The sequence below is a fragment of the Nymphaea colorata genome, chromosome 6 (assembly GCF_008831285.2).
Source record: "Nymphaea colorata isolate Beijing-Zhang1983 chromosome 6, ASM883128v2, whole genome shotgun sequence".
Classification (NCBI taxonomy): Eukaryota; Viridiplantae; Streptophyta; class Magnoliopsida; order Nymphaeales; family Nymphaeaceae; genus Nymphaea; species Nymphaea colorata.
The window spans coordinates 8,659,861-8,676,154 of NC_045143.1; the positions used below are offsets into that span (position 1 = coordinate 8,659,861).

General features: G+C 38.1%; 2 protein-coding genes across 2 annotated transcripts; both read left to right on the top strand.

The window, feature by feature from the left end:
• Positions 1-977: 977 nt before the first annotated feature.
• On the top strand, positions 978-3,154 carry LOC116255588 (F-box protein At3g58530-like). Its single transcript, XM_031631460.2, has 2 exons — positions 978-1,159; positions 1,801-3,154. The coding sequence occupies exon 2, from the start codon at positions 1,804-1,806 to the stop codon at positions 2,890-2,892; it is 1,089 nt and encodes a 362-aa protein (XP_031487320.1). The 5' UTR covers positions 978-1,159; positions 1,801-1,803; the 3' UTR covers positions 2,893-3,154.
• A 3,396-nt stretch (positions 3,155-6,550) lies between these two features.
• LOC116256319 (periodic tryptophan protein 2) lies at positions 6,551-15,332 on the top strand. Its single transcript, XM_031632658.2, has 8 exons — positions 6,551-7,949; positions 8,643-8,894; positions 8,999-9,091; positions 9,981-10,352; positions 11,783-12,127; positions 12,742-12,969; positions 14,156-14,328; positions 14,655-15,332. The coding sequence occupies exons 1-7, from the start codon at positions 6,693-6,695 to the stop codon at positions 14,324-14,326; spliced, it is 2,718 nt and encodes a 905-aa protein (XP_031488518.1). The 5' UTR covers positions 6,551-6,692; the 3' UTR covers positions 14,327-14,328; positions 14,655-15,332.
• The last annotated feature ends 962 nt before the right edge of the window (positions 15,333-16,294 follow it).

The following is a 16,294-nucleotide window of genomic DNA, read 5'->3' on the forward strand; positions in this document are numbered from 1 at the left end:
AGCTGTGATTGATTGGAATATATTCTAAAGAAATACTACGTACAAAAACAGATTCGTCAGAATCTGTACAAATAAAGGACAACAAATAAAGCAGATTGAGGCAGAGCGAATAAAGAACAGTGCAGAAACAGAACGAATAAAAGCAAATCCATACATCTAGATGCTGACAAATCAATACGGTGCCTCGAGGGTTAAGCCACATGTGGGTCAGAGTGGCAGTTGCCTACTCCAGTTCTTTAAAATTCGTTTACATTGAAAATTTTAATATTTATATATTTATATATATATATATATATATATATATATATATATATATATATATATATATATATATATATATATATATATATATATATATATATATATATATATATATATATATATATATATATATGTGCCCCTATGAATATTTCTAAACGTGTGCCCCTCTAACAAAGTATACACGTTGCACTCTGACACAAAATATAACAAAGTACACACGTTGCACTCTGACACAAAATATAAGCCGAGACCGTGTTTGATAGTCTCAGAAATCTCAGAACCAAGGCTACCACAGATTCTAAAAAGATGGATTTATGGTCAAACCCGTCCGCCTTGAAACCATTAATCCGTGATCTTCACAAAATAACACAAATTTGAAATCCTTAAGTTGTAAATGCACTTAGCGTGGATTTAAGATCTCACACCCAAGACTATCAAACATGTTCTTAAGAATGAAGCTGCCGATTTAGTGAATCAGTTGGAAGCTGATAAAAATTATTTAAAAATAATTTCTTAATAAAATAAATAGAAATTTTAAATAAATAAAATTTTAAGATTAAAAATATTCAAAAATAAACAAGAAGCAATTCGGCTGCAAGTTGGAATCGGTTTGCGGCGGATCCCAATCGGGCCAATTCGGGCATTTTTTGTTTACGACCCATGTAGAGTCTCTTTTGTACATCAGAGAAATCCCCCGCCTGGTGGATCTTCGTTACGAATAACTGTATTAAAATAATTTCTTGTCTGCTTTACGTTGCTTGCATCTCTATGTTTTCTCGTTAGATACGCCTTCAGCTTCGTACTTCCCAACCCCAACCAGATTCGAGTGAGGCCTCTCTCTCTCTCTCTCTGATCTGCATTTGCCAGCCTCTCTCCTTCAAACCCTAATACCGTGGAGGTAGGTTTCCGCTGTGTCTTTGAGTCTTTCTGCTCCCTTGTTTTCGTATCTTGTGTCAGGTTATTTCTCTTTTCTATCATTGATTTGCTTCCAGCATTTGTTTGTTTGTTTGAATTTTTTAGGTGTTTTGGATCAAAATAAGCAAAAACATAGATACTTCCTCTTTTCCGTTGCATCTGTCTGCGTCTTCGATTTTCTTGAATTGTTAGGTTGTCTGATTGAAATTTTGAGGTGTTTCTTGATCGAAGTTATGCAAAACTACGGACCCCACGTCGTCTTTCTCGTTGTATTTATCAGTGCAAGCAGTTTGCAAACCGCAGCTCAACCATGAGAGAACAGATTTTTTTTCCCCCAATTATGCGTTTCTTATGTTTCTTGGCAAGTTATGAGATTCCGAATTTGCGGTTAGCATCTTGTGGAAAAATGCAACTATTTAACATGATACCGGCAAACTTGCATTGTTATCTGGAAGGAAAAAATTTAAAATCCCTTTTTCAGAAGCATTACCTTATACATGAACCATGAAATCCTAAACAATGTCTCTCATATAAGGCGAGTTCTTCTTTCGCTGTTGTTTGCCTTTCCGTTTGAGCTTAATATTTCGGGATTCTGAATTATGAGTGGTGATGGAATTTCCCTAGGAGATGGAAGCAATTGGAGATGATGAGTTGGGAATGGTTCTGAAAAGGTTAAATAATAAGAGTGATAGGATATCTTGTTCTCAAGTATGCAAACAATGGCTACGAGTTGAGGGTCTACTGCGAACACAGTTAAGGGTGCTGGATCCGAGCCTCTTGCGTAGTTTCTTACCGAGGTTCCCCAACTTGGTTGCTTTGGAATTGGGAAAAGTGTTGCCTGATGTTGATCTTGAGTTTGTAGCAGAAACTTGTCCTAACGTTCAGATACTTAACTTGAATCTTAGGCAGACATGCCCAGTATCTGATTCAACTGAAGAAATTGGCTACGATGATCTTACTGGTGATGGGATCTGTTCAGTTGCTGGGAGGTGTAAAGGCTTGAAGAAGGTGTATCTTAGGAGGAGAAAGGGTATTGGTAATGTAGGTGTAATTTCCTTGATCAAGCATTGCACAGACATCACACATTTGGACTTGTCATGGTGCAGTAGGATCACCGATGGAGCTCTTGAGTCTCTGGGAGCTGCCTCATCATTGCAGTCTCTGAATCTTCATGGCTGCTCACTGATCACTGACTGGGGCTTGGCATCCTTGGCCACTGGTTCTTCAGCAAGAACCTTGCAGAAGCTGGACCTCAGTGAATGTGATCGAATTTCAGATATTGGGGTGGTTTTCCTGCAACAGCTATGTTGCCTGGAGGAGTTGAGCCTAGCAGAATGTGGGCCAAAGATCACAGATGCTGGAGGCGTATCAATATCAGCAATTTGTGGGCTCAAGAGCATTGATTTTTCATGGCTAATTAACATCTCTGATGCAACGTTTCTTTCTCTTGCAAACAATTGCAATCATCTTGTCTGGCTGAATATAACAGGGTGTGAGCTGGCCACGAGTGCAGGGCTGCGGTGCTTTGCCACACACAAATCACTGGAAGTTCTTATAGCAGCTTCATGCTACAGTTTGTCTGCTGATGGCATAGAGCACACTTTACTTGGATGTAGCAAATTGAGGTATGCGGTCCTGGATAAAAGACTCAGAGGTTGGATATCTGGAGATGCAATTGCAAATGTCAACCCATTGTGTCGAATTGAATGGCGATGATTGGTACACTGATTCATCTGTAGATAGCTGGAAAGTTGTAGAGAGAGATGGAGAGCGGCAAATCAGGGACGTGGAAATAGATGTCTACAGTGTAATTTTTCCTCTCATTTGAGAGGTTTTTGTGCTGGATTCTTCTAGATTAGTCCTCCATGTGCGAGGACTCAAGTTTACAGCAAACCTATCCAAAGCCTTTAAGAAAGTTTCCACGGGCTGAGATTGCGTTATGAGCTTTTTTATGTGTTAATGGCTGTTTATTTGTCAATTGCAAGGGCTGGCATCTAGATTTGGTTGTTCATATTCCAGAAACCTGCTGCTGGGGGTTAGGTCCTCTACCTTTATTGCAAAGAAATAATATGTACAAGAAAAAAATATCCTCCACAAGAAGGTAAAAACCAAGATTACATCTCATCGAATGGGTTCCAATTTATCAATTCGGTTAGTCCTTTCGCGATAGCCCGATCCCAACAGGAAGAAGAAGTTCACACACTTCCACTGCAGGCTCATGCTTGCCAAGCAGCGGTCTACCAACCTTTTCCAAAGTGTTATTCAGACTTCTACGTGTTTGTTTATATTCATGTTTGTTTTTACATAATGAAACTGTACACAGTAGCTGCATAAAACTCATCTCCGTCCTCAAGGCATATGCACGTTTTGGCGTATATGCATGATTGGCTCTTGTGGGTTTTGAACTGAATACTGCTTTTGTGACAGTCGAAGTGCTACCATACACTAAACCCCTTTGGGATTGCTCAGATTCTGTTCATTCATTGTGCTAGATACTAGTAACCTCGACGGTCATGCCTCTGCAAAGTGGAATTAACAAGGTGTTGGGCTGCACATTGTCAGTGCAATTCCTTCATTGTTGATGCAGCTTGATGCTGATCAGAGATTTAGGATAAGGGTAATCATGCTTTTGCTTTCTTTCTGTAATTAAGATTCTTAAATGAGTTTTTCCTAAGACTAACAAGGACAAAGAATCTACCCTGCGTCGGGTAGGCGAGGAACTAAAAATTTTATGGTTACCTCTTTGGTGTGGTTGAACTAAATGGATCAATTAGCAATGCTATAAAGGCTTAAGCAGAACCTCTAGCAGATGAAGTGAGGATCTTCTTCAACTTGAAGTTTGTTACTCCAATCCTCTGATTAGCAGGATGGGAGCTATTATTATTTATTAGTAATTGGATCATACAGCTATCAAGAATAACTAGATCTATTTTTTTTTTCAATAATCTGTTAGAATTACTGAGCTTACTTGCTATGAAACCTAGATTGCTCTTCCTTTGTCCATTTGAGAATCTTCCCATCTGTTTGGCGTCACAACAAAAGCGCAAATCTTTCCCCTTTTTGAATCCCTTACAATCCCCACAGTCCGTGCCTTCTACGTCAACCGAAAGCACCTTAATGGCACTGGTTTCGGATGCAGACCATGTTTCCTTATGCATGTCTAGATGCTTGTTCGCTCAGGTCATTGTTGATCAGCTCCAGTTGTTTGGAATGTAAGTAATTGTTGGTCAGCTACAGCCGTTTGGAATGTAAAATTATTCTGAATATGCATACTTCTCTATCTTTACTTGTGTCTGAAAGCCTGGCGTTCAGATGGAAGCACGACAACTTAGATTTATTGAGCAAGGAACGTCCTACTTGTCGGTTGTTCAAGCAGTTTTGACATTTCAAATTACTAATAAGTTTTTCTTAAACGTGCATCAGATTTAAAGCCACAATAAAACATGAAAACTTTGTTAATGGCTGTCTACATAGGGTGATGTTGAATAGGTTTTTACGATGGACTTTTGCTCTCAATTTGTTGCAATGGAATATATTGGCGGCATTTGCTTCGAACATCAGTCCCAGAGGCTGCACCATATGGCCCTGTTTTCAAACATTGCCTATAAGGGGGCGACTGACAACATGAACACTAATGAATCTGTCCTAAATATTTCATCCACAAAACCTCTCGCACAAAACACCACATATAAGACAGAAAGTGGGAGGCATATATATATATATATATATATATATATATATATATATATATATATAGAGAGAGAGAGAGAGAGAGAGAGAGAGAAAAGGTGGTAAAAACCAAACACCTAGGTCAAGGATAAAATTCAGACCCTTTGATTTTGATTTTAAAAACTATTTTAAATCAAAATATAAACATCTTAATACGTTTATAAAGACTATTTTGATAATAAAACATGATGATATTAATTTTTTATTATCATGTCCTGGGGCCGTTCACTTTTTTCTTATTATAAAAACACCATTAAAGTGTAAAAAATGATCAACGTAGTATATGTTTTGCTCCATATCCATAAAGTTAGATTGAAAAAAAAAAAATATTTTAAAAATCAAAATCAAAGGGTCTGATTTAAACCGGCACTTGGTTTTTATCAATTTCTCTCTCTCTCTTTATATATATATATATATATATATATATATATATATATATATATATATATATATATATATATATATATATATATATAAGTGTTACTATCACTATATCAAATGTTGAAAGAAGTGTCTTAGGATCTGCTCGTGTCCGATGTAGTCACATCTTTCAGTCTGCGTCAGGTCAATATTTTGCATAATTTTAAGAACATGAATGCGTTATATGATGATGTTTTCATGAAAATGTGTTTTTCAGATGTAAGATCGTCTTCCCTCGATATTTCAACTCAATGTAGTCTGATATTTGTCCGTGCATATAGTTGGTAACTCAAGGAGGTCTTTGATAGCCTTGGTTTCAGATGTGATTTAAAATTATTGATAGTCGAAGAGGTTTCTGATAGCCTTGGTTCCGAGATCCGAAATGATTTGACATTATTGAAAATCTTAAATCAACGGCTTTGGGGTAAAAGAGACTTTAGATCAGCCTCGTATCTGAGTTCAGAGGCCATCAAATACATTGTTTAAGTTTTATGAAATTTAATAGAGTACATTAACTTATGTGGCAGGGACCATAATGCCCTTTTGACAAATTTTCATTTCTCAAGCCATGAAAGTTTTTGGAGTTTTCTCAAATTTTTATGTTTATTATTCTATATTATAAAATATACAGTTACTGGTCATATCTACATGATCCAAACCCATCTAAGCAAATGAAAAGTTAATACTTGGCTTTTGAGAATTTTTTTTATAAGCTGCCTATTGGTAGAGATATTATTTTTTGAAGTAAAACGGTCAACTGACGAAAGTACTTGTCATAAAGAACCAATTTCTCTAAGTTGAACACTTATTTATTAACTTTTAAAAGTTGAATATTCACTCAAATGTTAAGCACTCTTTGTAATTTTTTTCACACTTAGTTAAAACTGTCGAAGCGGTTGATTTTTGTGTTCCAAATGATATAATTTTTCTAAGGATAGCAAAACAGTCGATTTTTAAAAACTTAATAAAATATAAATTATAAAAAACTTTTCTCTTTCCCGATAACAAACAACTGTGCGAAAAATAATAAAACACGAGTCCTGTAATGGGATTATGGCGTGAATACACCCATGAATGGAAAAATTTATTTACCAAGGGAAGCCGCTACGAGATACATGGCGCTATTCCCACGTTGAAGCTTGATTTTTGTGTCACAAGTGCGTAACCTAATAACGAGTCACCCTTCCCTCCAAAATGAAAGAAAGGGCGCAAAAGTTAGGGTTTTGGGTTTCTGGCCTCTGTTAAGGCCTAAGGGGTTTAAGCTCTCTGTAAACCGAAGCGCGCTATTTCGAAATTCCGTCCCTTCTCTCTCTTCTGCAACCCTCGGCAGAAAGCGAGAATAGAAGAAGGGATAGTGTAGTGAATCCATGAATTTCAGGTTCCAGAATCTCCTCGGAGCTCCCTACCGAGGGGGAAACGCCGTCATCTCCGAGAACACCACGCTCCTATCCCCCGTTGGCAACAGAGTCTCCGTTACCGACCTCGCGAAGTCGCAGAGTTGGACTCTCCCCTGTGAGAGCTCGAAGAATGTTTCTCGGATAGCCGTCTCGCCTGACGGCAACTTCCTGCTCACTGTAGATGAGAATTCTCGTGGCCTGTTCATTAACCTCCGGCGCCGGGTCATCCTCCACCGGATCACGTTCAAGCACCCGGTCACCGCCCTGAAGTTCAGTCCGAATGGAGATATGATCGCTGTGGCGGTCGGGAAATTGATACAGATATGGAGGTGTCCCGCATTCCGGACGGAGGTCTTCCCGTTCCAATTGATCAGGACGATATCGGCGTTTGATGGTGACGTTGTTGCCGTCGATTGGAGCTCTGACTCGCAATGGATACTTGCAGGATCGAAGGATCTAACGGCACGGCTCTGTTGCTTGCGCAAGGGCTTGGTGCCGAGGCCCTTTCTGTTCCTAGGGCACAGGGACGTGGTTGTTGGGGTATTCTTTGGTGGTTCTGGTTCTAGAGCTTACACAATCTCGAAGGATGGTGCAGTTTTCACTTGGAATTTTGAAATTTCAGAGGAGTTTAACACCATTTCGAACGAGAACAATGGGGATTTTCATCGGAAAAGGAAGTCTGGGGATGCGGCAGATGAAGGAGTCAAGGTTTTGGCAGGGGACGAGTCTCTAAATGGTATGACAGAATCACCAGAACCTGGTCCTTCACCTACCGATGTTGAAACGCAGGAAGAGAAGCACTCTGCAGAGGAGTCAGGCGAACGAAAGGAAGACTTGTTTCCGTTTCATAAGGGGCAGTGGAAATTGGCAAAGAAGGATTACTGCATGCAGGCACCCGCAAAAGTATCCACTTGCGATTATCACCGGGGTCTTGATTTGGTGGTTATTGGGTTCTCATCAGGGGTTTTTGGGCTCTACCAGATGCCGGATTTCGTGTGTATTCATTTGCTTTCGATCTCCAGGCGGAAGATAACAACTGCATCTTTTAACGATCAGGGAAACTGGTTGGTATTTGGTTGCGCAAAGCTAGGACAGCTTCTTGTTTGGGAATGGCGGTCAGAGACGTACATACTGAAGCAGCAAGGCCATTATTTTGACGTCAATTGTTTAGCTTATTCGCCTGATTCACAACTGTTAGCTAGCGGAGCAGACGATAACAAAATCAAGGTGCAAAAGTGGATACTCTCTGTCCTAATCTTTCTTCCTAAATTTTATCTGCAATTATTTGTTAAGAAACACATGCAGTGGCAACGAAAGCTACTTTCACCTGGCCAGGGAATTGGACTTAAGACCTTCAAGTTGAAGGCGGTAAAAAGTTCAACTCCCTGAACGCTTCTATTAGCATAATCTCTGGAAAGGGTCTCCGTAGTCCAGCCTGCCTGTACACCCACCACCGTCATCACCATCGAGCAGAATTGATGGATGCGATGACACTTGCTTCCTGGAACCTTCACTTAGTAACATCTTCTGTATGTTCTTTAGAGGAATAAAGTAGTAACTTGCAGTCAAGTTTCTTAAACAGTTGCAGGAACCATGTAGAACTTATGTTTGACTTGTTGAACTGGAATTACTTATTTTTGTTGTATCATTTGAAGTCAAGAAAGAAGATTCTTAGACATCCATGGAAGTTTGTCTTGATGCTTTGAGGTGGAACTATTATTATGTTGCTCTTCCTTGGAGCCAATTCTCTTATTGTAGAGAAATTTGTTTGATTAGAAATCTGGTGCCGTTATGGTCAATTTGGCATCTAATTTTGTTTTAGTTGTTGGCATAGATGTCAGTTGTTAAACGTCTTATTTTTACTTGATATTGATTTTAAAAATTTATAGGCGATAGCCTTACTTTTCTGTGCTGTAACAGGTGTGGACTGTTTCTTCTGGATTTTGCTTCGTGACATTTTCTGAGCATACAAATGCAGTGACTGCTCTACATTTCACGGCCAATAACAACTGCCTTCTCAGTGCATCTCTTGATGGTACTGTTCGTGCATGGGATTTGTTTCGCTATCGGAACTTTAGGACATTTACCAGTCCCTCCTCCAGGCAATTTGTTTCCCTAGCATCAGACCAGAGTGGTGAAGTAATTTGTGCTGGAACATTAGATTCATTTGAGGTACACACTTCCACGGAAAATCTCAAACTAGGACAAGTAGGAGTTGATTTTTTTGTGAAGAAATATTTGCTTGATATGCTTTTCAATACTTAAATATTGTGCAGATATTCGTATGGTCAATGAAAACTGGCCGTCTACTGGATGTTCTTAGTGGCCATGAAGGACCAGTTCACGGGTTGATGTTTTCACCAATAAATGTATGAATGCTCTTCATCTTCAGATCTATGGCTGCAGTTTTTTTGTCTGTATATACTGGCTTTTTCTTGGACAAGTGTAGCTAAAACTGATACTTAGTAATTACATTGGTACACATCCAATGCTGATGAGTAACATGCAAATGAAACGTTGCAATGTTGTGATGTTCTTTTCTGGTGGGTTCATCATTTATTTGCCTGACATGGTATAAATGGATCCTTTTACTTAGTTAAAACAGAGTGGATATATGTCTGCTTCTAGTTGTATTATTATTCAGTTCACTTGGTGTCAATGAATGCGCTCCAGGTTTTAACTTTTAACTTTTGAGGTTGTGTTGTTTTATTCTTCGAAAAAGGTTGCAACTTGTCCACAAGATGTCTTGAAGACTAAGTTGTTTAACACATGAGGCAATTCACGACATGCTTAGTTGTCAATTTGAGAACTTTTCGTTGCACAAGTTTTCTTTTGGTGGTAGACTTCATTTGATGAAATTTAGACACATGATTACTCGAACATAGGTGGTCTGTGAAGTTTATTTCATCAATGTACATGATCATAGCTACCCGTGTTTCAGGCTTCATCTACACCAATTTAATAGTGGCTAACCATGAAATTCTTTGTTAACATACATGTTCCTGCCTGTCAGAAGGGTTCTGGATATAATTGTCCATGCTGGAATTGGTATTGGATGTCTGACATGCATATGAGAAGTAAGTGTGTAAGAAAATATATGTAGCTGTAATTCTAGGAATTAGATGTAGAAAGCCAATGAATAGATAAATGTTATGCTTGTGCAAAGGAATTCAGAACTACTTAATGCATCTTAAAGATGAAAGAGTATATCTGTTCAGCTCCCATCAACATGATCACATGGTTTCTTTTGGTTTGTAGGCAATTTTAGCTTCATCTTCTTGGGACAAGACTGTCCGGTTATGGGATGTGTTTGAAGGAAAAGGTTCTGTAGAGACCTTTGTCCACACACATGATGTTCTTACAGTCGTTTATCGCCCTGATGGGAAGCAGCTAGCATCAAGCACTTTGGATGGTCAAATATATTTTTGGGATCCTATTGATTGCCAGTTAATGTGCACAATTGAGGGCCGTAGGGATATTGCAGGTGGTCGTCTCATGACTGATCGAAGGACAGCAAGTTCGTCAAGTTCTGGAAAGTATTTTACAAGCTTGTGCTACTCTGCTGATGGCAACTACATCTTAGCTGGTGGAAATAGCAAGTACATATGCATGTACGACATTACAGATCAGGTTAATAGTCCTTCACTTTCTATTTCTGGTTTAAAAAGGTTCTTTACATCTTTTCATCTAACAAAATGAAATTATTACTGATACCTATGACTCTTTGATCTGTTTGCATAATTTGTTTTGGTCAGTCACAATATCTTTTTCCCCCAATTCATTGGCGTTCCTTGGGTCTGCAACAAACACACTCATAAATACTATAGTAGATTATATATGGTATGCAAATAGATCTCCTCGGGAAAAGTACATTTACCACAGGTTTTCGAGAACTTAAAGAAAATATAAGTGCAAGGGGCTTACCCTTAAACATTAAACAGCAATTGTTCTTTTGTTTTGGTTTTCTAGAATCTAGTGCCTTCAGACTCTTCACAATAAGACAGAGGAGGTACTATCAGTGGAATGGCCTTAGGTGGGTAACCTTGCCCAACATCCGTTACTCCACCTAATGCCCTTATCCTTTTTAATTGTTAATAGATAAATTGTTTTTTCCATTCTCTCAACTTGTCACAGGCATTTGTGTGTTTTTTTGTCAGCCTACTTTTATTGTTTTTTTTATAATCCAGTTATTGCTAGAGTTTTGAGGGAGGTATACTCATGTAGCTGCTGTATTGTGGTTGTCTTTTCTGCTTGCAATCATTGGTATTATTCTAGTTGATTGAGGACAATCATTGTGCAGCAAGTTGCTGAATTAATTTGGACAGAAAGTGATCCCATATTCATTGTATTGACAAACTATTTGTATATCAGGTTATTTTATTTGTGTATGCATGTTTGCACATGTGCATGTGTGCAGCACTCGGTTAAAACATTGGTCGAATAGATAGTGTCTTGCCAATCTACAATAACTTGTGTTTTCCAAATATATGTGCTAAGTAGAGTGTTTTTTTTTGTTTTTTTTTTTTGACACTTCTAAAAGAAATGAAAAATCCAGGAGATGGAGCAAATTTAACTTCTCTCCAGCTTTATAAGGTTGCATTATCATTCTATTGTGTAATATTTATGTTATGAAGCTACATTCATGAATTAGGTGAAATGGATAAGTTAGTTGCATGACCTGTTAAGCAAGAACCATTAGGTAGGATGTTTATAATCAATAGTATAAGAAGTAACATGGTAACTTCAAATGCATAGTGTTCCTGTATCAGGTAGAACATTTCTGGTGCTGCCATTCAATCTGTGCTGGAACTGGACATTCATCTGCACACACAAACACAGATGCACAGACACAGAGACATACTATGATTGAATTTTCAGATTTCCCTATTAATTGCTTTTCAATTAATTATCATGTTGTACAGAAATGATTAATGATCTTTACCTCATTTCTTCCGTTTTCTTTCCTCCCCTTCTTGTGTTTCTAAGCATTATCAGTTCTTACTTGATTATTTCCTTGCTAATGAAAGTATATCATGGTGCTATACCCTTGATTGCACCAGGTGTTGTTACGTAGGTTTCAAACTACACATAATCTTTCTTTGGATGGAATTCTGGACCTTCTGAACTCAAAAAAGATGACAGATGCAGGAGCACTTGATCTGATTGATGATGAGGACAGTGATGTTGAGGTAGGCGTTGATCAGCAAACAAGGGGTAAGCTCGGTTATGGTCTGCCTGGGTCTTTGCCCAACCAGGGACGTCCTGTTATCAAAACAAAATGCTTGAGAATTGCTCCAACTGGGAGGTCTTGGGCAGCAGCAACAACTGAAGGTGTTTTATTGTACTCTATTGATGAAAGCTTCGTATTTGATCCAACTGATCTTGACATTGACATCACACCATCGGTATGTTTTCACTTCCTTCTGCTGTTTCAAATATGGAATGCATGTCTGTACATAAAAATGATATATTCTTCTTCTGGACATTGTAATGATAGGGTGCTATATGCAAAACGTCATGGTACCTTAGATTTGCATGAATGATCTACATTACATGGGCTAGTTGTAACTTTTGTATTTGCAATCTTAAAGTGATAAAGAGACATTCATCATGTGGTAATCATGGTTTGTGCCTGAAGTTTGAATTTCTTTGGGCTATTAGTTTCTGGTCTACCATGTTATGGCCATTCATTTTTTCATTCTTTTGATATTAGAGTCCTTTTTTGTTTAATCATACTAAGTATCGGGATTCGGGACATTGCTTTTCTTTTCCTGCAGCACCTTGTTCATGAATAATTTGTGATTTCTTATTGATTTAGTTGTCAATGCTTGTTATTCATCCTATATCAAACCAAGGTGCACTGCGATCTAAGATTGAAAATGACTCTTTAAATGACATCAAGTGAATGACAGAATTTCTTACGAATATTGTTTTCTATTTTGAGCTGTGAAACCTCTCAAATGTATTTTTTATATGAAAGTAAATGTTTTGATGTTTGTTTGTCATTATGTTTCAACAGGCTGCCGAGGAGGCACTCAAAGCAAGGCAAAACCTAAGGGCATTGGTGATCAGTGTAAGACTGAATGAAGATACCCTAATCAAGAAATGCATTCTTGCTGTGGATCCATCAGATGTCTCTGCAATTGCAGCATCTATCCCCTTTAAGTATATTCAGAGGTTGCTAGAGGCTATTGCTGAGCTTCTGGAGAACTCTCCTCATCTGGAGTTCCTTCTCAGGTGGTGCCAGGTTAGTTTGCTGCTGCTCCTTTTTTTTTTTTTTTTTTTTAAAACATTGCCTGTTGTCTATGAGTATGCATACGGACTTACTTGTGATTCGACCCATTGTCATGGATAAGGATTGCCTTTGTATGTGCTAAATACATATTGTAATTGGTATGTATAAGTCGTTTAAGAATGTTAAAGAAAAACAATAGTAATTGGTATGTATAAGTCTTTCACGAATATAGGGAAAAAAAACAAAGACACGAGTGGTTGTTTTTAAGGTAAAAAGATCTGGCTTTTTTATTACTATTGCTTAAAAGGCAGTGGCGTTTAATTTGTAGCAGGTTCAGTTTTCTCTTGTTGAGGTTGGGTTTGTTGTTGTTTGAAAGGTTCTTACTTTTGTCCTTAAATTTGTACTTTACCTTGTGTGACTTGAATGGATGGGTAGTTTTGTAGTGTATGTAAATTTCCATTTTTCTCTAATAAATCCCACCATGACGAAGAATAGAGCCTGACATGGTGAACCTAAGGAAATGCGATACAGAGTTGTTGAGTGATGCTCATTGCTTGTTGGAAGAAAATGTAATTTTTCAAATGGACAGTGGGTTCATTTGTTTCTTTTTTATCTCAATGGAGGGAGAAAAAGATATTTTGGTGCTCGTGGTAGGATCAGGCTTTGTGATTCATATCATGGTGCATAAATTGTAGAATATTTGTCAGTCAAGGTCCACAAGAATCTGCCAAATTACAAGTGCATCCAGCAGCATTCCATTTAGTCATGCAACATATTATATAGGCGCAGGTGTGGATCTGGCCACCGAATGTTAAGGTAACCATATCTATATGATTATAATGACTTATTTTGCAGAATAGTAGGTTGAGCAATCTCCACATCAGCTTACAGTTCAACTTTCGACATAGAAAAAAATATCAGGTTCACAATCTTGGAAAATATAATGAAAGAAATGGTCATAGAAGACCATGTTAGGCTGAAAATGGAGGCATGAAAGTGGTCGATAGCTCATGTTAAGCATGGTAAAAAAGGTTTATTGTTTGAAGGAGTTAAATAGTTTTTTCTTTCTAATTGCTGGCTTTTGTCAGTTTTATGTGCAACAGTTCTTGTAGGGATTATGTGGATCTGAATATTGAAGCAAAGACACCATACTGAATATAATATATTTCATTACTTTGTGATGCTTGGGTTGGTACAGGAGCTCTGTAAAGCGCATGGTAACTCGATTCAACAGAATTCTAGGACCCTTCTTCCAAGTTTAAGATCCTTGCAGAAGGCTATCACCCGACTACACCAAGATCTTGCTGATATGTGCTCCTCCAATGGGTATTTGCTTCAATATTTATGCTCAACTCGTTCTGTTAAGTGAAGGTCAGTTAATATTCTAAAAAATTGATGATAGTGTCTTGTTATTTGCATGTATGCATTTTGTCTTTTCTTCTTTGTCCTGATATTTTGAAAATTATGCCACGCCAAAATAAGCATTGTCTCAAGTTTCATTTTCTATGATGAAATGGTCAAATAAGATTTGTAAAGCTGATTGTTTGTAGGTGTGAGTAGGCATAGCAATCTATGGTGATAATGCATATTAGAATCATAAAATTTTCATCTTTCAATTATATTACTTAAGAGTTCTTTTTAGATACTTTTGATTTTCATAATAGGGAAACTTGATATTTTTACTATTTGTCATGCAGGTAGAACGTTCTGATCTTACTGGGGTCAAAATTATAAACGAAAATCCTGTCAAAGCTTCTGTATTTTGCTTTGCAAATCCTGTCAGAGAGTTTCGTCCTAGATTACAGTCTGGAAAGAGGAGCGGAGACATTAGTTCACTTGGCTTCCTTTTGGTGGAGGTTTGTCCACGCACGCAGGTGATTTTGTATCGGCCGCACCAACGACAATCTTTTTTGAAGTTGGAACTTTGGAAACTTGTTCGAGTTACTCCCATCGTGGGCAACACTAATGCTTATCGTTGTCTCTCATCTGGGGACTAAATTACGCATTCAACACCCAGCAGAATGAAGCATGCATCTCTTCCTCATATTTCGAGCTCTCTGAAACTCGATTGCCAGTTCTGTACTCCTTGCGCACCTTCATTTTCTCTCTGGCTTGGGGCCTTTGGGATGATTTTCCGCCCTGTTCTGACATCGTATCTCTTGGTGTTGCTGAGATTGTTCCATTATTTTATTCTTTTGGAAAGCGTGTGCAATTGAAAGTTTTGCATTATTTATGTAATGCAGTTCTGGCTCTTACTATGGTCGATGGAAGAATGATATATCTAGTGTAACTGATGTACTGACGCACACGCACTGGAGCTAGCTGAATACTCCGAGGGTTGTTTATGAAGAGGACAGCTCCATTTATCAAACTAATCCTGTTGGGCTTTCATATACTATTTCCTGTTCATAGTCCGTTGAGCATCTTACCTTTAGCACTCGCGCTTTCATTAGTTACATGGGACAAAGGAAGGCTGTATGCAGTATTCTTCCAACTTGATTGAGTACATACTAAAAGGGAAAATGGCTGTGGGAAGCCAAAATGTGCATCTTAAATGAGAAAAAAAGGAGGCCTAAATACAGACGTCCATGTTTCAAAAGCCTTGATTCTAGTTTGGTTGTTGGCTGAATTTCAGTTCACAATACAGCACCATTGGCACCATACTTACATAGCTGGCCAACTCACTCAGTCTCAGATTGGCTAAAGGTTGGGCAATCCGGACAGTGAGGTGACTTTGTTGCTCGGCTGGGTTAGGACAAGCTAACCCCTAAACTTTTATAGTACATTTTTCTTATAAATAGATAAAGAAGATATGTTTATTTTGATTTTACGTTTGATTTTTTATTTCCATCCTCCAAAGCCGAATAACATGTAATACGAGTATTTGTGTATATTTAGTAAAGTTTGTGATATTTCACAATTTTAAAATATCAAGCTTCAACATTCAACAATGTATGACAAAAAAGAACATGTAGTTGATGATCTCAGTTTCGCTGGGCCTTGACTCGTGACCCAGTAAATGAACGATCCTAGTTAATTCGAGCAACTTGTGGCTCAGATCGGCGAGTTTGACAACTATGATTTACTCTTTCCTTGTTGCTGTATGGGGAGTTTGCAAACTATGTCTTACTTTATTCTTATTGCTGTGTGGAAAGAGGGAGAGGTTACCATGAGTTTGACCGACTATCTTGATCTCTCTCTCATTGATAAGGTACAGGCGGGTCTTATCAAGTATGTCGGGTGCCGCTAATAACACTGTGTTTTGATGGGAGAAAGTCATACTTGATTCCATTACTGCATCTTTGGGGATCTTCTTTCAAAGAACCCAATCGACCAA